Source organism: Xylaria bambusicola (genome assembly GCF_022495145.1).
Source record: "Xylaria bambusicola strain CBS 139988 unplaced genomic scaffold F5B22scaffold_39, whole genome shotgun sequence".
Taxonomy (NCBI): Eukaryota; Fungi; Ascomycota; class Sordariomycetes; order Xylariales; family Xylariaceae; genus Xylaria; species Xylaria bambusicola.
Window position 1 is genome coordinate 301,249 of NW_025953592.1, and position 23,615 is coordinate 324,863.

A 23,615-nucleotide genomic window follows, 5' to 3' on the forward strand; every position below is an offset into this window, starting at 1 on the left:
CATGGGCGGTTGAAATCGACCAAACCGCCCAATAGGCAGAGTAGCTTTACAGTATTGGGAATGTCGATATCGGGGGTCTTAGATGACGGTCGGTCCATCTTATGGCATGCCTCACGAGTGTCCCTTTCCCTCTATTTCTAGATATGTGCCGTTTATGCGGGGAGGGCGGCCTTCTTTGCCTTTCGGGCCTTGAGGCACTTAGAAATCCACAGGGATACCAGACCAACACCGACGACGAAAACGATGGCTAAGGGGGTTTGAGTTAGCAAACGTTTGACCGACGATCAATTGTCCCCCAAGCAGCACAATTGATGAAAGATTTTGACACTTACCAAAGACAACAACGACACCAGCCTCCTTTTGAGCCCCTACGTTGAATTAGTCACCGAAGCCTACCTAGAGCCAGCATAGTTGATCGGAACTCCGACGACTGAGCCAAGTGCCAAGGGGTGCTCACAGTTCTCGCGACGGGCGAGTTGGTGAAGAGTGTCGCGAGCGACAATAGCAGTATTGATGGCAGGCATTTTGCTGGGCTATTACGAGTCAGTCGATGCTACTTTCGCATGAAATGAACTAGCAAAAGAAGCCAAGGTAGCAGTAGCAAAGTCCGGAAATTGGCGGCTACAAAATTTAAAACAGAGTCTCAAACTTGTTGGTTCTCATGACATTCGCACTCCTGGGCATCGATCGCGGTCGATTATATCATACCACGGCTGAGGCTCGAGTTGTATGCGGGAAATTCCAGGTCTGGGCATGGATTGGCCCAAGCGCGTCGGCCGGGCGACTAGAAGAAATATTCACTTACATGGATTGAGTTTTCGACGACGGCAAGGTGTCAGGGTGGAAGGGCGAGGAGCGAAATCAGGTGGTTTGTTCTGCGAACAACACGAGCCTTGGTTAGAATTGAAAACTTGGATCTGGACTGCGCAAGGACAAGTGAGTTGGGAGAAGAAAAAGAGAAGAGAAGAAAGAGTGAAAAGCGGTCCGAGTGGAAGGAAGCAGTAGGTACATGTAATAACAATGTTTAACTGGAGAAGCAGGGCAACGGTAGCTTTGCTGGAGCACTGCTGGAGCTATCTGGGCGGGCGGGTCTGGGCGGGCTGGCTGGCTGTCTGCAGTGGCCAGGCATCTGGCGGCGCTAGTACTGATTGACTGAGTCCACCACCACGAGGTTACGTGAAGCCTTGTACCTGGATGTACACTACCTAGGTGCCCTACCAGGCCTACTACGCAGGGACGCTAACCTAGGTGGTTCAGGTGTCTGTAGACTGCCTCGCTGCAGCACCGATGCGCTGAGCAGAAACGCTACAAGTCTAGGTACCGAAGTACTGCAGGCAGGGTACAGCGGGTACAGCAGAAGCAGGGTGGAGCACCCGTGCAACCATTGAAAAGCTTGGGTTTCTTGGCTGACGGGGGAACCACAGAGAGCTAGACAGGGTACCACGGCAGAACTTGCAGGGCGCCATTTTCTTTCGTCTTTGCAAGTACTAACTAAGTATGTAATTCCTAAAGTAAGGTACCGGATGGAGCTGCGCGATTTTGTCGTCGCGAATGGACTTGCGCGACCAACAGGTGAAGGAATCGGCTGTCATCAGACCCAGTGTGGGCGGCTGCTAGACATACAGTGCGCAGAGGTGCGATACCACGATGGGTAAGGCGAGGGATCAGTCTGGGATGAGCAAGATCGGCTATGGGGGATGCGGCCGGGGTCATGGCCGAGGCGATGGAAGAATGTACGAAGTATGCGCGAAGAAAGCCGACACTATCGGCGCAGAGATAGAGGCGGTGATGCCGAATTTGCTTACCCGGGATTACTGAGTGACGTAGGTGGATGGCTGGGAAAAAGGCGCCTGGACTTGCCATACCTACACAATCCAACCCGCGCGGACGAGGGGAGGGGACAGGGCAGTGATACAATGGCTTTGTTTCGAGAGCTCGATACTGTTAAGACAAACAAGACTGGAGGTAGAGGCCGAAATGGCGACCCAATATCGAACTCTGTTATTGATTGAAGTTTCAAAGTTACGGACGAGCGAGGAATTAATTTGCGGGAGTGGATAGCGGGTGATTAGTGAGTGCTCTGGTGAAGTGCAAGTGGGATAAGTAGGTAAGTACTGACACCATGGTAGGCGAGTGAAGTTCCTGGCCGGACAAAGAATGGGACAGAAAATGGAGTCTGTTTCTTGCGCCATGAGGCCATTGGCGAGTAAGAATCCCAGAAGGTGTCCGAGCTTCCGTAGCCACTACTCAAAACACTAAACCACTTCCGTGGAAGCCTGGCTCGCCTGGCTGCAACAAATCGTCGGCTCTTATCAGAGTCTACTACTTAGTATACCCTCGCAGGGTGCATCGTCTAATCACTTTGCAGGCAGGCAGGCAATCCCATGCCAGACACAGGCCGAGCGAGTCTAGGTATTACTGAATGTAGCACAGTGTTTGTTGCCAACGGTTGGCCTTTGTCCCTTCTTCTCCCGACTCCCGTGCGGCATTTCTACGAAACCTTGCATGTCTGTTCATGATGTACTATGTAAGCAGGTGCGGCGCCTTCAACCACTCGAATCCATGTGCTGTTTCAACAGCTTCACTTGCAGGGGATTTTGAAGACCGTTGAACTCGCTCTCATGTCTATCCAGTTCATTGAAGAAGGCTTGTGCTATCCATACAGTAATCTCTAAGTATGCGAAGAAAACCCAAGACTCTCAGCTTCACTGCGCCATGTCATATATTGTATTGGCGGTCTAGGCACTCACCTTGGATCTGCTCGGTATCAATTTCGACTCTATCAATCGGAAGTGAATCTGCCTGATTGTTTAGCACGAGTGATCACTCTGTTGATACCGAGACATTGCCGTTCCCAAATTGAGGGATATTCGATGTAGGTACCACTTGCTGTAGTCACATCATAAGCAGGGCATCCTCCTTCGGTAGCCAATCACATATTCCCCAAAGGTAAAATGAGTACTACTGGTCAATATTGCAGGACATCTTCCAAACAGGTGCGAAGATATATAAGGCTGGCCCCGGGAATATCAATTCACGAACCACCTCTCTCAACTTTCAGCATACTCCATTTTGGCATTGCTCATTTCCTTTCCAAACAGTAGTTCGGCTAGTCCTTCAACTAAGTCCACACATGAATACATAGTAGTACGTTAGTAGGTCGGGTGGGTTGCTTGACTAGAGTTGGTCCGCTCAATTTAGCTTGTCTGGTTGCCTTTATTACCAGACATAGAAGTAACCATTTCCGCATCTGTGAACGGGAATTAAACAACGGAAATAGGCATAACTCACATGTATGTACTTATATCAATCATACGGCTTGCTAGGCTCGAGGTTTACAATCCACGAGCACTAACTGAACTGCTCAACAGCTTCCCAGTCCAGCGCCCGAGCATCCGAACCTAATTCTTATAACACCAGCTGAGCTCGCTACTATTTTGCTGAGCGCATTGACCATGCACGAAAGGGTTGGTGAAAGCCGGTTGTCGATTGCGGCATGGAGATCCTAAAAGCTAGCGTTTTTGACGTTATTGCGCTGCAGTAAATCGGTCATGTCTACGAGTTAGTTCCGCGACTTGACAGGCAGTCTATGACTAAGTTCCATACTACTATTCGTCCCTGAACCACAATTTCTCCGCTCCAGCTGGGGCATCACTGAATCGAGTTGGGTCTTCACATGGAAATTGGGGTGGAACAAGGGATCCGCTGAGGGTAAGGCTATTTATCCCAGAGGTAGGATTTCGAACAAACTGTATAAAGTCAAAAGTGATAATCAATCTGGTAGGTCATAAAGCTTTGGTTCGGCTCGTGCTATTTAAGTAGATCAAGATGCAAATGGCATAGTGTTTGAATGGGAGTAGAGTGGTTCCAGGCTTGGCTGCAAAAGATTTGGGACGTTGCATATGAATACTGCTAAGTATTGCACAACGGCACCTTACGATATAATAGCAGACAAGGATCGACGATCATGGTTGAGAAAATCTGAAAGTTGATTGACTTGCTAAGTGGACAGAGCGGGTTCAATGAAAAGAGCGTAGGCGCTTTGTAGCGCTAGATTGCAATTACTCAAATATGATGTATTCTCTCTTCGGGCTCCAAGATCTGTCATCGGGTATCTTATCTAGCCGCAACGCTTGCTTATATATGCGTCTATACAGAAAGCAAAGATGATCGGTTCCATACTTATATATAATGTCTCGCCCAAAAGGCTTCCAAAGGAGACCTTGGGCACTCCTCGAAAACCATTAGACCTAAGTGCCAAAGCTCCGGTACGATTGGCGACGCGCAAGAGCTGTTCTATCCTCTTCGCTACTCACAGCACAGAAAAGCCCATTTTCTATACCAAGACGACCAATTCTGCTATCGACATCTATGGCGCACGATATGGGGATGGATGATCGAATTGCGGACAGGTTGGCCCGCATGCGCGGTTGTATATGCGTATGATTTCATTCTCGTCCTACAACTTGGCCGTCTCAGCAAGCTCGCCGACCTTGAGCTTGCCGCCGTACTTCTCGAGAACGTTGTTGCCGTGGTACTTCCAGAACTGTTTGGTGGCGTTCTTGCCGGCCATGCGCTTCAGGATCTTGGCACCGCCGGGGTGCTCTTCAAGGAAGTCTGCAGCACGATATAACAGGACTATGTTAACGACGGGAGACTCGGGGGTTGAGCTGAGAGAAAGAGAGGGAAATGTTGGCTGGTTGGTACTGACTTGTGATGTCGTATACGCCGCTGTCGACAATGATGTACATGCCATTCTTCTCGTCCTTGTGATCGCCGACCTCCTTGGCTGTGAACGACTTGGACATGTTGGCTGATTAGGTAGTATATGAGGTAAGAATAGGTGGAGTATAGATATTATCGCGGGATAGGATGCTGCTTGAAAAATGAGAGGCAAGGAGATTCAACTAGGAGAGAGTGAGGTAGTCTCGATAGTGACGTGAGAGCAGTTGATGTTCGGTATTTGTCTTCCCCAAATGACTGAAAGAGCCTCGGCATTGGTGGAGCGAAGCACTGTCAGCGTGCCTAGGCATCGTCTGATTTGTCTAAAGAGGGGCTTCCCCAACTTGCCCCAGCTTAAGCTTGCTCCACTACTACGTACATTGTACCTACCCCGAGACTGCGTGCGCGGTACAATTACCTAGGTATTTTCATGAATGCGTGGTTACCTCAAAGAACATACTGCGAAACACAATTCCATTCGGTAAACTGACGGTTTAATTCAATCCGTTAATATACATTCAGAATAATGAAGATGGAGAGCTCATCTCCAAGTTATCCTGTGTACCGTTGTCTCAGTTTGTCCTCATCCACCCTGCTGACACACTTCCAGCCAATCCAAGTCATAAAACGCTCCCGGGCTTAACCTGCCATCCCCCAAAGACCCCCAAGATATGTGGTTGCGTGGGATGTTTCGCTCGATCAGACGCTTTGGATGAGACTGGCTGACTGATTTAGGCTTTCTCGAGACAACTCGAGATAGCCAGCCATGGTATGTACCTATCTACCAATATCTGTTATAAGTTATTTATGGCCAGGGCCAAAGAGGGCATGGTTACACACATACCTGGGAGGTTACAGACCAAGTACCTAGCTCACTTCGTTGTACGCCTTCTTTCCATAACGAAACGTTGTTGCTGCCGTCTATGGTCCCGCGTGCGTTGGAAGGTTCGATAGGCCAAGATGAGTGAGAGTATCTCCACAATAAGGGATACAAGATTGGTGACAAGAGCCACAATGTCTTCAGCTATGATCGCAGACATGAAGAGTCTAACTCAAAATTTCTGTTCAGCTTGTGTGGTGTAAGTAGTCGGGCTACAGCAAACCTCAAACCCAACTCATTCTGAGAATTCCTGGCCCGTCTTATATATTCGTTTTCGGTAGTAAGCTCGCTGTATCTCCCCCGGCTGGCTGAGACGAAAAAAATGCAGAATTCAACAACGCACCTTTCAGCATACTATAACTACTGCGCCGCCTACCTTACTGCGACAGTGCGGTATTGGTTATTGATCTTGATGATCCCACTCATGTCCTCCTACGTGATGGCAACCTACCTAAGTAGTCAGCAACAGCAATGTGCTTAGCGGCAGGGATCCCCGACTACCGCGAAGATTGTCCAAGGTGTAAGACGATGATGATATGTCAACACGCGCACAGCCTATGTGTGCCGCCTCAAAGGCAATAGGGTACTCTACCTAGGACTTGGACATACCGACCAGGGCAAAGTGTCAAGTACCTGATACCTACTAGCTGGCGGCATTGGCTCAGTTCCAACTCTAGGGGAGAGAGGGTCGTCGACGTACCGGTATACCATATTTGCAGGTATAGTGGCAATCAACGTTACCCTACTTCAAGAGCTTCTGCATCCTGCATCTACAGATTAGAATAAGCACTTGCGGGTTTGAGCCAGAGGCGATTGCGAACCACCGCCAATTATCAAGTGCGCCGATGCGACCACGTTGTTATTGGCTGACGAATCGCCCACTTTGACCACGAGACCGTTAGTTCAAGCTGTCTTCAATTGTAGACCGAGGGAGTTTCAGTGATACATTATAAGGGTACATACATAATTATTAGGTAGCAGAGTCGTAGTACCTATAAACTGCCTGTCCTGGCGCGAGTCGTTGCTAATCTATGGGGTGAAGAATGGATGACGCGCCATAATCACCGTCGTTCGGGTGCAGAACGTATAATACACTACACTGTCTGAGTGCGACAGTGAGATGATGCAGATCCTTAGCTGAGCAGCAATTGACCTCCTTTTGCCTTCTACTTGCCGACTTGCATGCATAATACCCATGTAAGTGGCTCGGAGGTAGGGGCGGAAGATAGAGATATTATGGACCGTACCAAATGCGACAGTGCGTTATTGGCTCTTGGCGTTGTGACCCCTAAGTGATGTTCCAAGTGCGGCAGTGTGATTGTGAGAATTTGAGTGCGATAGTGCGCTATTGGTCGAGGACTCAGCCTCAATATGCCATGGCAACTGAAGTCGCTGGGTACTGGTACATATATATGTTCATATATAGATGCCTGGGCTCCAACCTGCATGCCATTCCGCCTACCTCAAGTCTGCACTGCGATACTGCGACAGTCAACAAAAAAGACTTCGCGAATTCTTAGCATCCGTTGTCCTGGTGTATGACTTGATCAGACATGGCTGAACGACCCGGAAAGAGAAAAAGGCCGCCCTTGAATTATGACAAATGTCGATTCTGTCGGAAGGCAAAGAAAGCTGTGCGTCTTGTATCTTCCTTGCTCTGAAATCCCAAATTACCTATGCTAACATGACTGACTGTATTCATATAGTGCACACCTGTTCAACGAACATGGCCGCAGAAGTGTCAGAGATGTACCGAGTTAGAACTTGAGTGTTCAGAAAGTTCGCGGGCTGCGGGAGCTCCTACCTCAATCCCTACCCAGCCAAATAACCAAGCCATAGATAGCCAACTGATTCGCGACATGTAGGTTCATGACTTTATCAGCTTAGCCGCTTGGTATTTTACTCTGTGTCTCCCTAGACTTACTAATGCTATTCGGTCTCAGCTCACTGAGGGCTATGTGGTTAGGGCGGCTCAATTGCTATCACAAAGCTATAGAGGTTGTTTTGAACACTCAAGAAGAGCTTTTTCCAGGTTGTGGTTATGGCGCTCCCATCCATAAAAGATGCAACTTCGTTGAACTGGAAAATAAATCGTACTTCAACGATGTCTTCCCAAAGATATTCATCTCCAATAACTCGCTAGCCGGTTATTTAGCCCAGGCTGCTATAGGTGTCACTTATCCTCAATATTTTTCTCCTACTCAGATCTGCCCTACCACGGTCGACCGGTTTAGGGAGAACGGGGACATTGGCACGGCGCTGGTAATACAAGAGATTCTTTTACTGGCCCTTCCTACATGGAAATGGAGCCTAGGAGGTATCGACGAGCTGTCTAAATATTGGGATATATTCCAACAGACAACAGACCGCGTTCGAATAACCCTTGAACGTGAGATCCCTGCAGTCCCTCCAATCCACTATTCTCTTCTCGTTGGAGAGGCGAGAATGGCGGGACAGCACTGGGATACGAGCAACTTCTTTCCATTTGCGTCTCGCTTTATCTCAATGAAAGACTACTTGGAGCGTTCTTTACTACACGTCGCTCTAGATCTTGGTATAATGGGAACCGAGTCATTCTATAATCAGCTCAAAGAATTCGCAACGGCTAGAGATATTTTGGGTAGAAGACCTATCCACATTGCATGCTCAAGATTTCGGGAATATCCAGCGGGGTATATTCTTGACATCACCACAGATTATGATGTGAAAGACCGCCTGGGACGCACCGCGCTTCACTACGCGAGTAGCTGTGGTAACGAGTATGCTGTCCATAGGTTAATCAAGCAAGGCGCAAACATTGATCCAAAGGATGATAGCTTCAAAACACCGTTATCATGGGCTGTCGAACATGGACATACATCTGTGGCCAGATTGCTACTCAAAAGCGGCGCCGACGCCAACACCCGAGATAAAACCAGCCTCGCATTATTATTATTAGCAGCAAGAAGGGGGCACACGGAAATCGTCCAAGCGCTCCTCGAATATAACGCTGACGTTCATCGTAGACCGACATTAAGCAGGATAACAGCTTTACATTTAGCTGCTAGCCGCGGGCATAGCGCTATTATTGAATTGTTGCTAAATAACGGCGCTAGGGTAGATAGTAGGGATGATAATGGTAAAACGGCTTTACATCTGGCTGTCGAAAATAGACATATCAACACTACTGAAGTTCTGCTCAGAAACGGTGCTGGTGTCGATGAAACAGACAGCAACGGCGAAACAGCATTGATTAAAGCCACCTCCAGGGGTAATACCCCTATTGTCCAAGAACTGCTCAAGAATAAGGCTGCAGTTAATATTGTGGATATTTTTGGCGGAAGAGCGTTAATATATGCCCAGACGTATGGGCACACTCATATTTTTCAATTACTGAGAAAATACCTCGCCGATCCCGACACGGAATTCCCCAGTTGGGTGATGGAGTAATAACTCTAGCTCGCAGGAGACCAATACTCCGACATGGGATTACGAGAAAGACACAAGTTCTGCGAGGACGTAGTGGAAACATGTCACCAGTTTGTTTTTGCTTTCAACATCCCTGTTCTCGGATTGGTGCCAGATTGGTTGGACATCCTGAAGTTTATCCTAGGCAACCTGTCCATCTTACAGTAACAATTCTGTACCAATAGCTTTCAACCAAATCACAATATCGATTGATTTACTACAAAGCAAGAACCCCATGTTCCACTAGTAACAACTTGGCATTTATGCCCTTCATTGATGTTCTTGAGCGCTGTGTGCACCCTCGTCTCAGATTTCCTGTGAAACAAGGAAGGTACTGACACTCTACATGGGTATGTAGGTAGCGACTCAAGTAATATTCTCAGCGACCTAGCCTAGCGCTTCCTCCAATATAAAGAATCCGGACATGAAAAACTGAGGCCGATATCCCTCCTGATTATCAGATACAGAGCTGGGTCAGAACGGTGGTGATAATAGCTAGTGATAATGATATGTAGCTCAAGAGTCTATTTCAAGATGAAGCCGACACAAGGCTAGGCTGTCGTAAATTCATGAATCCATCGCTTTTAGAACTTGACTTTATGTCTGGATCTAGTCTAATTAGCATTTACTATAGCAATCGTCCAAATCATTGCCAACTTATTATCTAGTCTCGCATAGATGATGAGCAAGACGAGGACCAGAAGCTTGAAGCCCAATAAATGGGATAACTCCAAGGGATCCGACCTTAGATTTCATCCCCAAGTGGTAACAATCGTCCAATTTCTCCGGCTATCCCAAAAGAGTAGCATGAAAAGATGATTCAGGATACCGCTAGATGGTGACTTCGCAGTCATCGAACAGCCGTGAGTGAATCGACAACAGCTCCGCCAGCTACGCGTAACCCATAGCCGACCGAGATAGTTGTGATTCGCGCTGGAGAACCAGAAGGGGCGCATGAAAGATATGTGCACGATATAAACTTCTGTAACAAATACCGTGATACCTCGAAGAGTGAGATAGATGGTTCACACCAGCTGGGTGTGCACACGCATATACACTCGAACAGGCTTAGCTGAATCAGCCGGTCGGTGACCACTTCGCCTGGATCGTGCAGGCGCTTCTCGTAATTGGTCTAAGCTTGTTGACTCGGACAACAGCTTCATGCCGCCAACAAGAGGCTGCGTATTCATGATCAGACATCGGTAAGCAAATCAAAGGCACCACGCTGCCGAGAAATATGCGCTGACGGACGAGTACCATCAGAAACTGAAGTTAGCTATGCCCTTTACTCTGACACATGCAACCGCTCTTCCCGAGATGCTGTGCCTGAACTATATGTCGTGCCGTTTCTCCATATAGTTTCGTCCCAGCAAAGCTTGTCTGAACAAGCTGGCGAATCCTGCAGTCCCTTGGCAATCGCTTTCCTGCAGCTTTTCCAAGGCCTTCGGCATCCACTCTTGTATCTTCTGTATCCTATTGCTATGCTACGGAGACAATTAGCTTGGGGTCCGAGATATGATATTCCAGGTTTGCAGAGAGCATGGGGGGCGATACATACCGAAGGGTGAGTGCTCATCCACTCAGGCGGTTCCTGCTCGCTCATCCTCTTCATGCGCTCCCAGAAGCCGAGAGCCTCGCGTGGGTCATAGCATGCCTCAGCCATCATCATAAGACCGATATAATCAGCCTCAGCCTCCTGGCGTCGGCCCATAGGGCGTGAGAAAACCAGATCGAGCATGGCGTTTCCAATCCACGACGTGACGAGGATCCCAAAGCCGCCCGTCAAGGTAATGAGCGAGTACAGAAGGATATTAGCGCCCAGCTGCGAAGACATTCGTTCGCCGACGTGTTCTGCAAGGTTGTGCGCGATCTCGTGACCCAACACAGCTGCCAGGCCATGCTCGTTACGCGCGATCGGAATCAACCCACTGAACACGAACACTTTTCCGCCGGGTAGAACGAAGGCGTTAGCCGTATGGGGGTCATCAATGACCTTGATCTCCCACTGTGAGTCCTCCATGCCGCTGACGGGAATCAAGCGCTGCATAACCTGTCTGACGAGCCTCGTCCTCCAGTCCCAGTCGTCGAGGATCCGCCTGCCGGCGCGCTCGAGCTCCCATTCTATCCGCTTCGCCTGCGCCTCGGCCGTCACATTCACCTTGGCTTCGCTGTAGCAGTTGAAACGCCGTCTCCCCGACACAGGCACTGTCTGAATATTCGAGAAATAGAAGAGGATGGCCCCGCCCATCGACACTACGATCACGGTATGTAGACTTGGAGACCGGATGAATCTTTTGAAGCCCTGGGAGGTGAACAGGGGCTTGGCTTGACGGAGGTGCTCGTGCGGGTCGTGGCGACGCGGATCGCGCCACTCGTTTCGGCGGCACGCAGTGCGAGAGAATGGCCGTCGTGGACACACCGCATGATGGCGCAGGATTGGGGACGGTGGAATCGCCGGGGAAGGTAGCGAGACGATGCGAGGAGGAGGCGCCCAGTGCGTTGTGAAGGAGCGAACAGCCGCTCGTACTGGAAGCGCTAAGTGCAGAGGGCGCATCGTAGCCGTGCTGCTTTTTGGGGAGAGGCGTAAAACGCCAGGTAGCCTACCTGCGTAGGGGGGAAAACACGTCTGCTTCGTACCGACACAAGCTGGGTGAAATTGTGTGTATAGATAGGTGAACGTTGCTACAGTATGGAAGTAGGTAGCTACGTAATCATTTCATTCCGAGCACTGCAAATGGCTAGGTAAAAGTGGCTCAAGCGACGCCAATAATACTTAGACCTGGGTCAACCTGGTAGCTTGACGTTTAGGTACCTGCCTACCAATATTTGTCGTCGGCCAATTACTTGAGAATACACCTCAAATCTACCAATACCCGTTCTACTAACCAGTAAGTACGATATGTTATATGGACACACAGCTCATTCAAGTCGAATTCCGCTGTATTGTTTCGTAAATCATGGAATTGTAGGGAAAGGGCATGTCAATATCTATGCGGGGTCCATAGTCCTAGCTCCGAGCTGTACTTATGCTTAATATCAGAGTTATTGCCGAGACAGCAAGGGCAAGGGCAAACCTGGAGACATGCCACGCAAGTTTCATATGCTGACTAAGTGGCCAACTACATTCATTGGCAGTCGCAAGATCCATCGGACACACAGATGCAACAGACCACAAAATACGGCATACAACACGGCACAGAGACGGATAGCGAACAGATACAAGCAAGGTTTAAGCATTAGTTTCCAAATCTATATACATCGAAGCAGATATATATATACTCGGCGTATATAGGGAAGTATTAGCGTTAAAAGGCAAAGCAGCAACAACAACAGAGTCCAATCAATGCAGCCTGACAAAGGAACCGTCTATCATTCGTAGGATACCAGCCGATCATTCTCAAGGGCGGATCGGCCCATGCCCGCTCAACAACTCTTGACGACGCTTAGAAAGCGAAAGCCATGAGGGCGGCGGCGGCCACAGCGACGAAGCTGACGCCAGCCTTCATAGCACCAGCAGTGGCGATGGGAGTGCCGCTTGGGTATGTCGATGATGTGCCGGGGTAGACGGAGGTGCTGAGGGTCGAGGTGGTGACAGGGTAGCCACCAGCAGGAGCAGTAGACTCAGTGGGGTAGTCGGTGACAGGAACGACGGTAGCGGTGACGTAGACCTCGGTGTTGCTGCTGCTGGGGGAAGCACCACCGACAGGGTACGTCTCAGAGGGGTAGTTACCACCAGCGGGGTAAGTCTCCGAGGGAGAGTCACCACCAGCCGGGTAGGTCTCTGAAGGATACTCACCGCCAGCCGGGTAAGTCTCAGAGGGGCTGTTGCCACCGGCAGGGTAGGTCTCGGTGGGGTACTCACCACCAGCGGGAGAGGTCTCGGAGACGTAGACGGTCGTGGCCACATACCGGGTGGAGGTGGTAGTAGTGGTGGACTCATCCTCACCACCACCGGGGTACGAACCAGTGGGGTAGCCACCGGCGGGGTAGGTCTCAGTCGGGGTGACAGGGCAGACAGTGGTGGTTATGGGAATGTAAACAGTGGTGGTCTGGCCAGGAGCAGTCTCGATGCAAGTGGTCGAGTAGATGGTCGAAGTGGTGTACGAGACCGGGTAGGTGGTAGCAGGGTAGCTACCCTCGCTGTCACCGCCGGGATAACCGGTGCCAGTAGGGTAAGCACCGTTATCACTGCCGTTGTCACCACCGGTAGGGTAGCCACCAGTAGCGCCGGTGGAAGAAGCACCGTTGTCACCACCGGGGTAGCCAGAGCCAGTGGGGTAACCACCAGAGCCAGCACCAGGAGTGGAAGAAGCGCCATTGTCGCCGCCAGGGTAGCCGGAGCCAGTAGGGTAAGCACCGGAGCCAGGAGTAGAGCTAGCGCCGTTGTCACCACCGGGGTAGCTTGATCCGGTAGGGTAAGCACCTCCAGGAGCGCTGCTGCTGCCGGAAGCGCCGGGGTAGCTCGAGGTAGGGTAGACACCGCTGCTGCCAGCACCGGGAGTGCTGCTGGAACCAGGGCTGCTGCTGCTGCTGCTGCCACCGGGGACGCTGGCAGAGTAGCTGGGGTAGCCAGTAGGGTAACCACCGCCAGGAACGCTGCTGCTAGGACCAGGGGTACCACTAGCACCGGGGGTGCTGCTACCAGCGGGAGTGCTGGAATAGCTGCCGCCAGGAACGCTGCTGCTCGGGCCAGGAGTACCGCTAGCACCGGGGGTGCTGGAGTAGCTACCAGCAGGAGTGCTGCTGCTGCCGGCGGGAGTACTGGAGTAGCTGCCACCCGGAATGCTGCTGCTAGGACCGGGAGTACCGCTAGCACCAGGGGTGCTGCTACCGCTGGGCACTGGGTAGCTTCCAATAGGGTAGCCACCGCCAGGAACGCTGCTGCTGGGGCCGGGAGTGCCGCTTGCACCGGGAGTGCTGCTGCCGGCAGGGGTGCTGGAGTAGCTGCCAGCGGGAGTGCTGCTATAAGAGCCAGCAGGGACGGAGCTGCTGTAAGAGCCAGCGGGAGTGCTGCTGTAGGAACCAGCGGGAGTGCTGCTGTAAGAGCCAGCGGGAGTGCTGCTGTAAGAGCCAGCGGGAGTGCTAGAGTAGCTACCGGCAGGAGTGCTGCTATAGGTCCCAGCAGGAACGGAGCTGCTGTATGTACCAGCGGGAACGGAGCTGCTGGGCGTGCCAGCAGGGACAGAGCTGCTGTAAGTACCGGCAGGAGTGCTGCTGTAAGTGCCAGCTGGGCTGGAAGGGCTCGGGGTGGGAGTAGAGCTGGGAGCCGGAGTTGAGCTTGGGCTCGGGGTTGAGCTCGGGCTGGGGCTGGGGCTTGGGCTCTGAACCGGGTAGTTGTCAACGGGGTAGCCGTCGCCCGGATAGTAGTCACCAACTTGCGGGTAGCCGTAGATCGGGTAGTTGTTGGCACCAGGGTTGCGGTATCGCTTGGCCAGGGGACCGGAGGCCGAAGCAGAGGCAGCGAAGAGGGCCGCGGCAGCGCCGACGGTCTGCTTAAGTGAGGGAGCCATTGCTTGTTGTAATTAAGTTATTAGTTTACTGTTGGTCTAACGAGTGACTGTTGTTTCTTTAAAGAGTGGATGACGTGAAATACGCCGGATGAGCAAGTGTCTCTCGCTCGGGCTTGACCTGGGACGATTGGAACAGCGTAGAGGGAAAAGTTCCGATACGAGCCTCATGGAGGGAGGGTGGTCGCCCTATTAAATACCAATACCTCCTTTTTATCGATATTAGTGTGGTGAGCAGCTCCACGAGGTCCCCCCATCCTCTGGTACTGCTCTGGCAGCCTCTGACTATCCACTTTCACACTCACCATCCTACATCGGTGCTAATGCACACCAATGCCCACTCGACTACAGAGCCCTAAAGTCCTGCTACTGCCACGGCGTTCTCGCGCATAGGCTGATATTACGAGGCTGGCCAGCTGCTCGACAATTGGGTCGAAGCTTCGTGATGCCCCATTTTGATTCCACCACCCTAGCCGGCTAGCTGGCTAGCTGCAGCTGGGAGCAAGGCATCCAGCAGGGGTGGGGATTTCCAGCAGTCTGCAGCAGCTTGACTCAATGGAGATAACGTCGGGCCCTTTGTTTACGGTATCCAGCAATGGCACCATCTTGGCAGGTCCATCGTCATGGACTCATGGTAGAGGCTAACCCCCGGTCGAGAAGAAGACAGACGAGACAGACACCCGAGACACCCAACCAGGTATGTACATAGCAAGAGATTTCGGTGGGAAGGGGGCGCAGGAGATGAGCAGGTACCCTAGTGTTGTCCTAGGAAGTGATCTGCCAGACGTTGACAAAGGGTTTTTCCAAAAAGCCCTGCTTCTGCCCGGCTTCTGCCCTGCTCCATGCTGACGTGCAGCAGGTGAGCTCAGCGAGAATACTTTTCGGGAACAGTCTCGACAGTTTCACGGCAATTCCTAAGTACACATGCTCCATGCTGTCCTATCGACATACCTACTCCAGCCACAAAGTAGGTATGCATTTACCCTAATAATAGACATGTCAAGGCCAAGACCCATGTTCTCGAAGATTTCTAATCGCATTATACAGCGTATAAATTGGATTACGTGTACATGTATAGTACACAGGAGACGATGATCGCCAGCTACACGTATACGTACTGTATACATACATACACAAGGAACAGGAATAATACATGTAGAAAGTGAGAGAGGCGAGAGAGGGTGTGGAAGGGTGAGAGAGAGAGAGAGAATTCCCCTCAAGACGATAGATACCAACTCGGACAAGAGGCAATCCCGTCAAATCACCTCTCATACCTAGTTCTGAAGCTACTAGAGCTCAGGTGAGGACTAAGATATGCAGTTAGTGCTGTGTAGTGCCGTGTAGTGCAAGTATTCCCACCAGTTAGGGTGTGTCTGGTTGTGCTACAGCTCTGGCTACAGGTACTTACTCCTACTGTATGAAGCCTGTACCTGCACTAATCCCAACACTAATGCAGGTACATCTGGAATGGCCTGGTGCCCCTGGTCTGCCCTGGCTAGGTGAGCCAGCCAGCTTACACTCGGAGTCAGCTTGTTCATTTCGGAACTGACGCCATTACGCCACGACAGATCCTTACATGGGTGTGCTTTCATCACACAAAAGATGCAGCGGTCAAAAAATAGAGAAAACACACACACACACTACTACTAATATGTATTTCCCCCTCGATCTCTACACCTCACTATTTTCTACAGGTTGGAGCCCTAATTACACTAGCTACAACCCCAATAGCCAGCTCTTCTATTAGTGTAACCTTGGCACCAGTGGCCTGGACAGCAAAGATCCTCTCAATCCTTATCTTCAAAGATAGGTACGAGATATTTACATAGGTAGTACTTAGCAGTGTAATTACTCTGTACATGTACATAGTAAATAGGTATGTCCTCATGCTGTGGTGGCTTAGCACCCGCGCACATGGTCTTCTCCTCCTCAAAGCTGCGCGTGTGGATCGTCAAATTTCATTAAGCCGGACCTTGGGCTTCACATGTACTTAGACTACCTCCACTATCTTTCATATACGTGTGTAAGTATCCGGGTCGTATTTATGCATTAATTCCAGACGACAATGACATGTATATACCTAAAATGGCAATGATCGGAAAGAATATCGGGCAAGGCGAGCGGACCAGGACAGTGTTGATCTCATAACAGCCCGTCCTTTTGTGTCTGTTCTAGCTATTCATGGGTATGGCATGAGATAGTGTAGCGTAGCGTAGCGTGGCCCCTCAGATGGCTTCGATCGTTTGCACGATACATGCTACAGGCCCGAGCTGAAGGCTACCCACCCGAGTGTAGTGTAGCCTAGGGAAGAATCTAAAGCTCAGACGGACTCTGCGTGGTGTCTTTGACTCATACAGTCCTCTCTCCGTGCATGTAACACTTCGACGAAATTTTGTTGACCGCTAATACCCTTGCTGACCGCATCCCAATATCGAATTTGACCTCGTCGTGTAGGCGAATGCAACGAACACACGGTATTGTTATATGCAGTTGGTAGCTTGTACGAAATGAAGTTGACAATGCGCGAGTCCAGGCCCGTCGTTTCCAGCATCCTGGTAAGTCCTAGAAATACCGAGAAGGGTCAACGTCAGCCCCGCCGCTTCTACACCTTTCGAGCATTTATGGCGTACACTACAGACGCGCACATCATACCGGTTGTCTGTCCCAGATTACGAAGACTTTTGGGAAGAGACAGCGCCAACCCAGAAAAAAAAGATCAGCCATTTAGCTATGTTGCCTTGACTGCGGCCGCATGGTAGCCCCATGGGTAATGCCGCTATTACACCACACGCAATACCTAGTGTCACCGTCTAGATCGTCCCGAAAAGATGAGACACGGATGGGTGTAGGGCTGAGCACTTATAGTACATGGTGATGATGCTGGGCAAGGTTGTCTACCCTTCGCTAAACATGAACCGTTGAAGTAATAGCCAGCCTCTGGAGCAGGGGTATCTTCGCCAACACTTACCATATCTATTATTACATATCGAACCCGTCCAGCAGCATCCACAAGCTGAACCGGGACCATGGACAGGGCGGTGATGTTAGTTAAACGAACCAACACAGCATTGAGCACAGGTCCTTTATCCACACTATTTCTATTTTCTACTTCTCAGCTATGAGATAATTCTACTCTCGTTATATATAATGATATGGCTACCAGTCAAGATATTATTACATGTACACATAGAAACCACCATTGTTCCATGCCACTGCAAGATATATACTACTATGGTCCATATGCATGGTATGGCTCTGATGAAAGTAAGCATAACCACCGACGCATCCGAAAGCGACTCGTATATAACATGCTTCCTCCTGCACTATAACTCTAAGTCGGGAACCGGCGCAGCTAGTGTAGAGTGCTGTTCGTTCCGGCAAATTCGACCGGAACTATCAGGCCATAAGTAGAGCACCAGAGAAGCTAGAAAGAAAAAATGTGTGGGCGCCTGGCAAGCTGTATCCGGGTCTCTCAAACAGGTTTTTACGTCGCGCTGCCGAAAGAACGGATTGCTTGTACTTAGATGCGGCTTACATGAGGGCCGTTGTTTACACGTTTGGCCCAACCCGACGCGTTCGGTATCGCGTAGATGATAGCTCGAAGCTAGAGCTGCACGTAGCGTCGAAATAGCCTGGAAAATTCCCCTTGGAATACATGATTACATCCCGTAACGGAGCAAAATGCATGGTAGCGGCGTGAGTTCTATCGGAGTCAAGCTGCATAGCGATGTGGAGAGAGAGTAGGATACGAGGACCCAGTTCGCCATGTGCATTATTGATTTTATTGGGGAGGATGAAGAAAAGCCGGCCGATCGACCGATACCACTCAACATCCGACAGCCGATCCATGTGGCCCGCCGTTGGTGTTTGTTGGTTGTCTTTCCCAAGTGGCTGCTCGACGTTTGGAATAGATAAAGAATACCTAGATCCTCTACCTAGGCGGTTTATTATTATTTTTTTTTCCCTTTTTTTCCCCCCTCGATCCACTTGTAAGTTATCAGAGCCATGATGTTCTTCATGACGTAACTACATCTTCTTTGACACGATCTCGTGCGACTGGCCTTAGATCCCTTGCACTCCGACGATCATGATGAAATCCACGGTACAGTGCTTGCGGCGCTGCTGCCTGTTACACTTTGCGCCGACTGAGGACCGAAGCTTCTTGCTAAGAAGCATCACGACATCGTTCATACGCCTCGTTCCTCCCATCAATCAACTCAATGGCGGTTCTGAGTTGTTCTCTGTATGATTGGGCGGGGGTTCTCTTCGTACTCGCATGTGTCACATCTTCCTAATCACCTAGGTATCAAGTACCCTGCGGAACTTGATCCGTCAACGACGGCACTATCATAAGACTGTACCTGCAGTACATTGGAATACAGAGCGCGCTCAAAAGCACCAGGGTTTGTATGTATTCACTTCGGTATCAGACGATAAGTTATCGGCTACCGCGATTAAGATCAGCCAACATCAGCAAGGCTCTAGGGATTCTGGCAATGACAGTCGATTAATCGATCACTAATGTTTGTCTTTCCTTCCGGCGCTCTTCAAGGGTTCTCTTACGCCGTCGTTGCATGCATATAAAGACGAAGACAGAGATTCCGACTACAAAAGGCACAACTAGGCCCGCGGCGATAGCCGTACTACTATCCGGGTGCTGACTGGTCTCTGAATTCGCCGACTCCGAGGCGCCGGTTGTCTATATCGGCTTTTCGTCAGCTCAACAAGTACTAATCGTGAACATACTGCGGTATATCTGGACATTCATACAGTTGGCCAGACTCTGCTGTCGTCGTTTTCGTCCTCACTTTCCGGTAATATGCTGAAAGGGCTGGACGAGGTTATCACGAAGTCCGACATTATATCCCCTGCCGGTAGCTGACGTCCAATTTGAAGTTGGTACGTCGCAGAGGGAAGAAACGGGAGAGGCGAGGGTAAGTCATTCCACATGAAAGAGTCCCTATACAGTCCAGCTGCGCCGTTGTCAATGACACTAGGGCGGCCTATTTGGAAATATTTGACTCACTCGCAATATCTGTCTCGAATGTGTTCACTGTATGGTCACTCGTCGCGTTGAAGACTCGCACATGGAGGACGAGGGGATAATCCGTTGCACCCGCGGGTTCCCATTCCAATAGCAGGTCAGCATGTTGCCTGAGGCCGCCGAAACTGTTCTGAAGAGACGCCATGGCGGTTCCCCAGGCATCGCCTAGCATGAGAAGATAAGCCGCCTTCATCCTGATTCTTCTGCTGATGCATAGGCTGATGCTGGGTTGGCGTCAATGTCAATCACGCCAACCTTCAGCTACTAGGTAAGATGTAATCCTGCAGCGAGAATGGAATGAATCTTCATGCGGAAAATAACGACCCCCACGGTGATTCATTATATATACAAATGTATCCCTTGCGTGAACAATATTGAGCGTAGCCACTTGTATCAATATCCATGCCTATAATATACTAAGTCATTATCATTCGAGAGGCTACAGCAGGTCGTGAGCCGCCACGGGCAATAATCCTCTTCCGTGAATAAGCCTGAATAGGATATGAAAGCTATTCTCATGCCAAATTGAGTTAAATCTACCTGACCGGAAATGCGGCTCGCTTGTCTGGATAAATGAAGGCTATATTGCCAACCAATGATAACGTGTGATTTTATTGCCTACAAAATCGAAGGGCTCTGCATAACCATGACTTGGTGTCGTAAGCTAGGAACAAAACTAGTTTCTTAAATGTATAGCTAAGCAGATTGAATATACTTCTCGTTTCCTCTATTGCATTTTTGTGTGTTGTGTATCAAGTGGTCATGATGTTTTGACATCACTCGTTGGGCGGCACTATCCACTATACCTCGGCAAAATAGTAATATATATATTTTTGACAGAGTAAAGGCTGCTTCTATTGCTTGCTATCCCAAGGTCATTTGTTATTCGTAATCAAAGACCAGGCATCAGAATATTTATAGTAGACAGTTTCTGCTGATTCGATGACTCGCCTGTTGCGGAGGTTTCTTCTGCAACATATACAGTTGCTTAAATATCCAAAATTAAGAATAGCGAGTTGTTATATAGCGTCTTCATCCGCAAACACCATACACCGTATATTTATCACAGAGCAAAAATTTAACAATATACTTCTCATCTTATGCAAATAGATTGGAATAGCGTAGGTAAACTGTACTTATATAGCTTCTTTGGCCCTGCCTTGATGCCTCACTAATTTCTACATTGAAATGTCTTGGAAAGAGTAGGTCTATATATAAAAACGCTGAGGCGACAGGTCTGTGTCCCCTCGTCTGTTGTCTGACTGGGAAATTCAAAGCACTGGTACGACATCACTTTGTGTGTCTGTATCATGGGAATCCATAAATCAAAAGAGGTGTATAAGGCTTGTTCCTCCGGAGAGGCTTCTGTCTTCAAAGATATGGAGTGAAGCTCGCGGGCTGGGCTTCACACCGGCCATATTTGATACTTGCACAGAGAGACGAAGGCTCGAGTGACATAAGCAACTTATAAGCGAACATCAAAAGGCACATTGCTAGTATAAAGAAAGACACTTGGAGTTTGGGTTTGAGGAGCTAATGTACCCTTTACTTCGAGATTTCAGTAAGAGACGACAGCGTCTGTAATCTAATTCTAACGTGAGGCGCAGATAGTCCTGCAAGAGAAATGATCTTGCCCTCATCTCACCGCAGTTTTCAGAATACAGCATGACTCAAAGAAACACCATAGAGAATTATTTTGCGAACACGTGTATTCGCCTATCATCTTCAGTTTCCTGAAAATAAAATCCAGCCTCCGCATACATGAACGCAACGAAAAAACATACAATTTAGTCGCAAAAGCCTCGTAATAATGTAAACTACCGATGTGGCCAGCCTTCTCTCGTAGAATTGCTAGTAGTCGGTTATACATCGTTCTCACATGAGAATACGAGGATCCTCCGATGTTTTGCTGTACAAAACCTGTTGTCGGCAACCATTTTTTTCGGATATCCGCATGCTTTCGGGACACCGCGAAAGAGTGATTGGTCTCAGTAATGCTGTATTCCCTGCCTAGCTTGCGTGTTGTCTGCACCTATGCCGAGAGTTGCAGCAGCTTTGAGACATCCCCTGTTCTTCTCCCGCCTTTACTGCTGGTGGCAGTGCTAGGGATATATGTCTGCCCGCCGTTTTTCGAGAGACATCTAGGGTATCCCAAGGCGTGCCTAGAACTTTGAAGTTTCACTAGTCCGAGTTACGCGTGTAGCTACTACTAAACACCAATTAACATGTCATACCTTTATATACCTAAGGCATCGTTAGGCTCAGCAGTCGAGATTATGTGAAGCTGACTTGCTTAGCGAGAAATAGAATCCATACTTGATCACTTGCCCAGGTGTAGAGCTGTCTTCGGGGCAAAGTCCAAGTAAATCGGGAAAGGTTTGGGCACATTACCTACTAACACTTATTTTATAGGTGGAAGTGTTCGGGTCAAGCCTCATATCAGATCAACAAGCGGATTCCATGGCGATGAAGTGGCTGCGGTGCGGTGTCGTGATGTGGCTTGACGGGTGCTTATAGGTAGGTAGGTATGCGGTACCTAAATGGGCGTACCTACTTCCATACCTCCTCCAGTTTAAGTAAGTACGGCGGTCATCAGAGCCTGTCATTTGACTTGGTAAGGCCCCCAAAATGACGGTAATGATCCAGCAAAGCAAAACACATGACTGTTTCTTGCTCCTTATAGCCTCGTAGAGTACTCGATACTTGGGCGGGCACATCCGATTGCTGGGTAGGGTAAGCTGTGCTTCATTCAGCCAGCACATCCATCAGAGATACCTACATAGGTACCTCGTATCAGATGCGGATATTGGTCGATGCGGGGTTGACACATTCCATAGCTACCTATGTAGGTGCTATAAACTCGCTCAGTAATGACATTTACTTTTTCCTTTTTGTTTCCTCTCTACCTACAGTGCATGTGCGTCCATGCATCATCATCTGTCGTGAAATCTAATAAAGAAACTTGCACCTATTCTCCACTTGATCAAGTAGTTGCGGCAATGTTGTCCATGATACCCATACTAAACGATGTGGCTCCTCCTCCTCCACCTCGCCCGCCCGAGGGCGCTGTAGCCCCCCCGCCGTCGTTCCCGACTTACTTGCTGCCAAGCTTGTCGCGGCCCTTCCGCCGACATCGCCACATCTCGTCCAATACAGACAGTAATGCCTCTCCTACTTCTCCTACCTCTCCAACCTCTATTCTTGCCCACAGTGATGTCCCGTCCTTGCGAAACTCCCCCACAGACTCGGAGCTGTCGAGCCCTGTGCATGGCTCCCCCCTCTCGTTCTCCCGCGTGAGAGACGGTCTTCGTCGGCTCTCCGCCGAACGGCATGATGCGCCCAAACTCACTAGGACTCGACCCGACACTATCCGGTGCTCCACATGTGGAAGTGACTTCGCATTCTATTCCCAGGTCGTGAGTAAAGGTTTTACCGGCCGCTATGGTCGCGCATATCTGGTATCGCCCCCGGACGACCCTTCGCAGGAGGCTGAATCCAGCTTGATGAACATCAAAATCGGCAAGCCAGAGCCGCGCATCTTAAGCACGGGGACACATGTCGTTTCCGACATCCAATGCGCCATATGCCGTGCCAAGATCGGCTGGAAGTACGTTGATGCGAGGGCGGAGTCTCAGAAATACAAGATTGGCAAGTTCATCCTTGAGACTCGGAGGACCGTGACCTATGCAAGCTGGGAAGACGCCATGGTCAGCGACATTCCCGAGCTCGAGTTCGAGAACAAGACCACTCGGGACGGTGACGATGAGGAGCTTGTCGCGTTTGACTCGAGTGATGAAGATGAATGCGACGACCTTTTCGCGGGAGTATGGAAGGCAGAAAGTGCTGCGAAGAGTCGCAAACTAAAGCTTAAACGACGGTTCAAGTAACCTTTCGGTTGATTTCGCCTTTCATTTTAGGCGTTCCAAGGGTGCTTTTGTGTGTGTGATTTATTTGACAGGACTGGTTTCGAAGTTTCATGATGAATGTTGGAAATATACCCCTCTCAGTTATTTAA

At 49.8% G+C, this 23,615-nt stretch overlaps 7 protein-coding genes across 7 annotated transcripts; 2 read left to right on the forward strand and 5 right to left on the reverse strand.

The window, feature by feature from the left end:
- Positions 1-152: 152 nt before the first annotated feature.
- Positions 153-524, reverse strand: F5B22DRAFT_649076 (uncharacterized protein; the record flags this gene model as incomplete). Its single annotated transcript, XM_047979119.1, has 3 exons — positions 153-247; positions 333-368; positions 458-524. 3 exons carry the CDS (start codon positions 522-524, stop codon positions 153-155), a joined length of 198 nt encoding a protein of 65 aa, XP_047828414.1.
- A 3,409-nt stretch (positions 525-3,933) lies between these two features.
- F5B22DRAFT_617116 (putative cytochrome b5 protein) lies at positions 3,934-4,978 on the reverse strand. Its single transcript, XM_047975617.1, has 2 exons — positions 4,712-4,978; positions 3,934-4,617 (listed from the first exon to the last, which is right to left on the reverse strand). Exons 1-2 carry the CDS (start codon positions 4,806-4,808, stop codon positions 4,460-4,462), a joined length of 255 nt encoding a protein of 84 aa, XP_047828415.1. The 5' UTR covers positions 4,809-4,978; the 3' UTR covers positions 3,934-4,459.
- A 1,999-nt stretch (positions 4,979-6,977) lies between these two features.
- Positions 6,978-9,261, forward strand: F5B22DRAFT_331307 (ankyrin repeat-containing domain protein). The gene is made up of 3 exons (XM_047970805.1): positions 6,978-7,236; positions 7,309-7,463; positions 7,546-9,261. Exons 1-3 carry the CDS (start codon positions 7,156-7,158, stop codon positions 9,029-9,031), a joined length of 1,722 nt encoding a protein of 573 aa, XP_047828416.1. The 5' UTR covers positions 6,978-7,155; the 3' UTR covers positions 9,032-9,261.
- Positions 9,262-10,380: 1,119 nt separating this feature from the next.
- Positions 10,381-11,603, reverse strand: F5B22DRAFT_638078 (peptidase family M48-domain-containing protein; the record flags this gene model as incomplete). Its single annotated transcript, XM_047977538.1, has 2 exons — positions 10,381-10,533; positions 10,608-11,603. The coding sequence occupies 2 exons, from the start codon at positions 11,601-11,603 to the stop codon at positions 10,381-10,383; spliced, it is 1,149 nt and encodes a 382-aa protein (XP_047828417.1).
- An 814-nt stretch (positions 11,604-12,417) lies between these two features.
- Positions 12,418-14,909, reverse strand: F5B22DRAFT_331818 (uncharacterized protein). Its single transcript, XM_047970809.1, has one exon. It carries the CDS (start codon positions 14,557-14,559, stop codon positions 12,493-12,495), a length of 2,067 nt encoding a protein of 688 aa, XP_047828418.1. The 5' UTR covers positions 14,560-14,909; the 3' UTR covers positions 12,418-12,492.
- Positions 14,910-18,934: 4,025 nt separating this feature from the next.
- On the reverse strand, positions 18,935-20,148 carry F5B22DRAFT_331792 (uncharacterized protein). The gene is made up of 3 exons (XM_047970808.1): positions 19,583-20,148; positions 19,327-19,529; positions 18,935-19,255 (listed from the first exon to the last, which is right to left on the reverse strand). Exons 1-3 carry the CDS (start codon positions 19,791-19,793, stop codon positions 19,064-19,066), a joined length of 606 nt encoding a protein of 201 aa, XP_047828419.1. The 5' UTR covers positions 19,794-20,148; the 3' UTR covers positions 18,935-19,063.
- A 2,451-nt stretch (positions 20,149-22,599) lies between these two features.
- On the forward strand, positions 22,600-23,487 carry F5B22DRAFT_649082 (yippee-domain-containing protein; the record flags this gene model as incomplete). Its single annotated transcript, XM_047979120.1, has 1 exon — positions 22,600-23,487. One exon carries the CDS (start codon positions 22,600-22,602, stop codon positions 23,485-23,487), a length of 888 nt encoding a protein of 295 aa, XP_047828420.1.
- Positions 23,488-23,615: the final 128 nt, after the last annotated feature.

Coding starts and splice junctions, on each gene's coding strand:
- F5B22DRAFT_331307 (XM_047970805.1), top strand. CDS start 7,156: ATGGCTGAACGACCCGGAAAGAGAAAAAGGCCGCCCTTGAATTATGAC. Junction 7,237..7,308: donor GTCGGAAGGCAAAGAAAGCT/GTGCGTCTTGTA, acceptor GTATTCATATAG/TGCACACCTGTTCAACGAAC. Junction 7,464..7,545: donor AGCCAACTGATTCGCGACAT/GTAGGTTCATGA, acceptor ATTCGGTCTCAG/CTCACTGAGGGCTATGTGGT.
- F5B22DRAFT_331792 (XM_047970808.1), bottom strand. CDS start 19,793: ATGAAGGCGGCTTATCTTCTCATGCTAGGCGATGCCTGGGGAACCGCC. Junction 19,530..19,582: donor ATTCGAGACAGATATTGCGA/GTGAGTCAAATA, acceptor ACAACGGCGCAG/CTGGACTGTATAGGGACTCT. Junction 19,256..19,326: donor ACAGCAGAGTCTGGCCAACT/GTATGAATGTCC, acceptor AAGCCGATATAG/ACAACCGGCGCCTCGGAGTC.
- F5B22DRAFT_617116 (XM_047975617.1), bottom strand. CDS start 4,808: ATGTCCAAGTCGTTCACAGCCAAGGAGGTCGGCGATCACAAGGACGAG. Junction 4,618..4,711: donor CGGCGTATACGACATCACAA/GTCAGTACCAAC, acceptor ATCGTGCTGCAG/ACTTCCTTGAAGAGCACCCC.
- F5B22DRAFT_331818 (XM_047970809.1), bottom strand. CDS start 14,559: ATGGCTCCCTCACTTAAGCAGACCGTCGGCGCTGCCGCGGCCCTCTTC.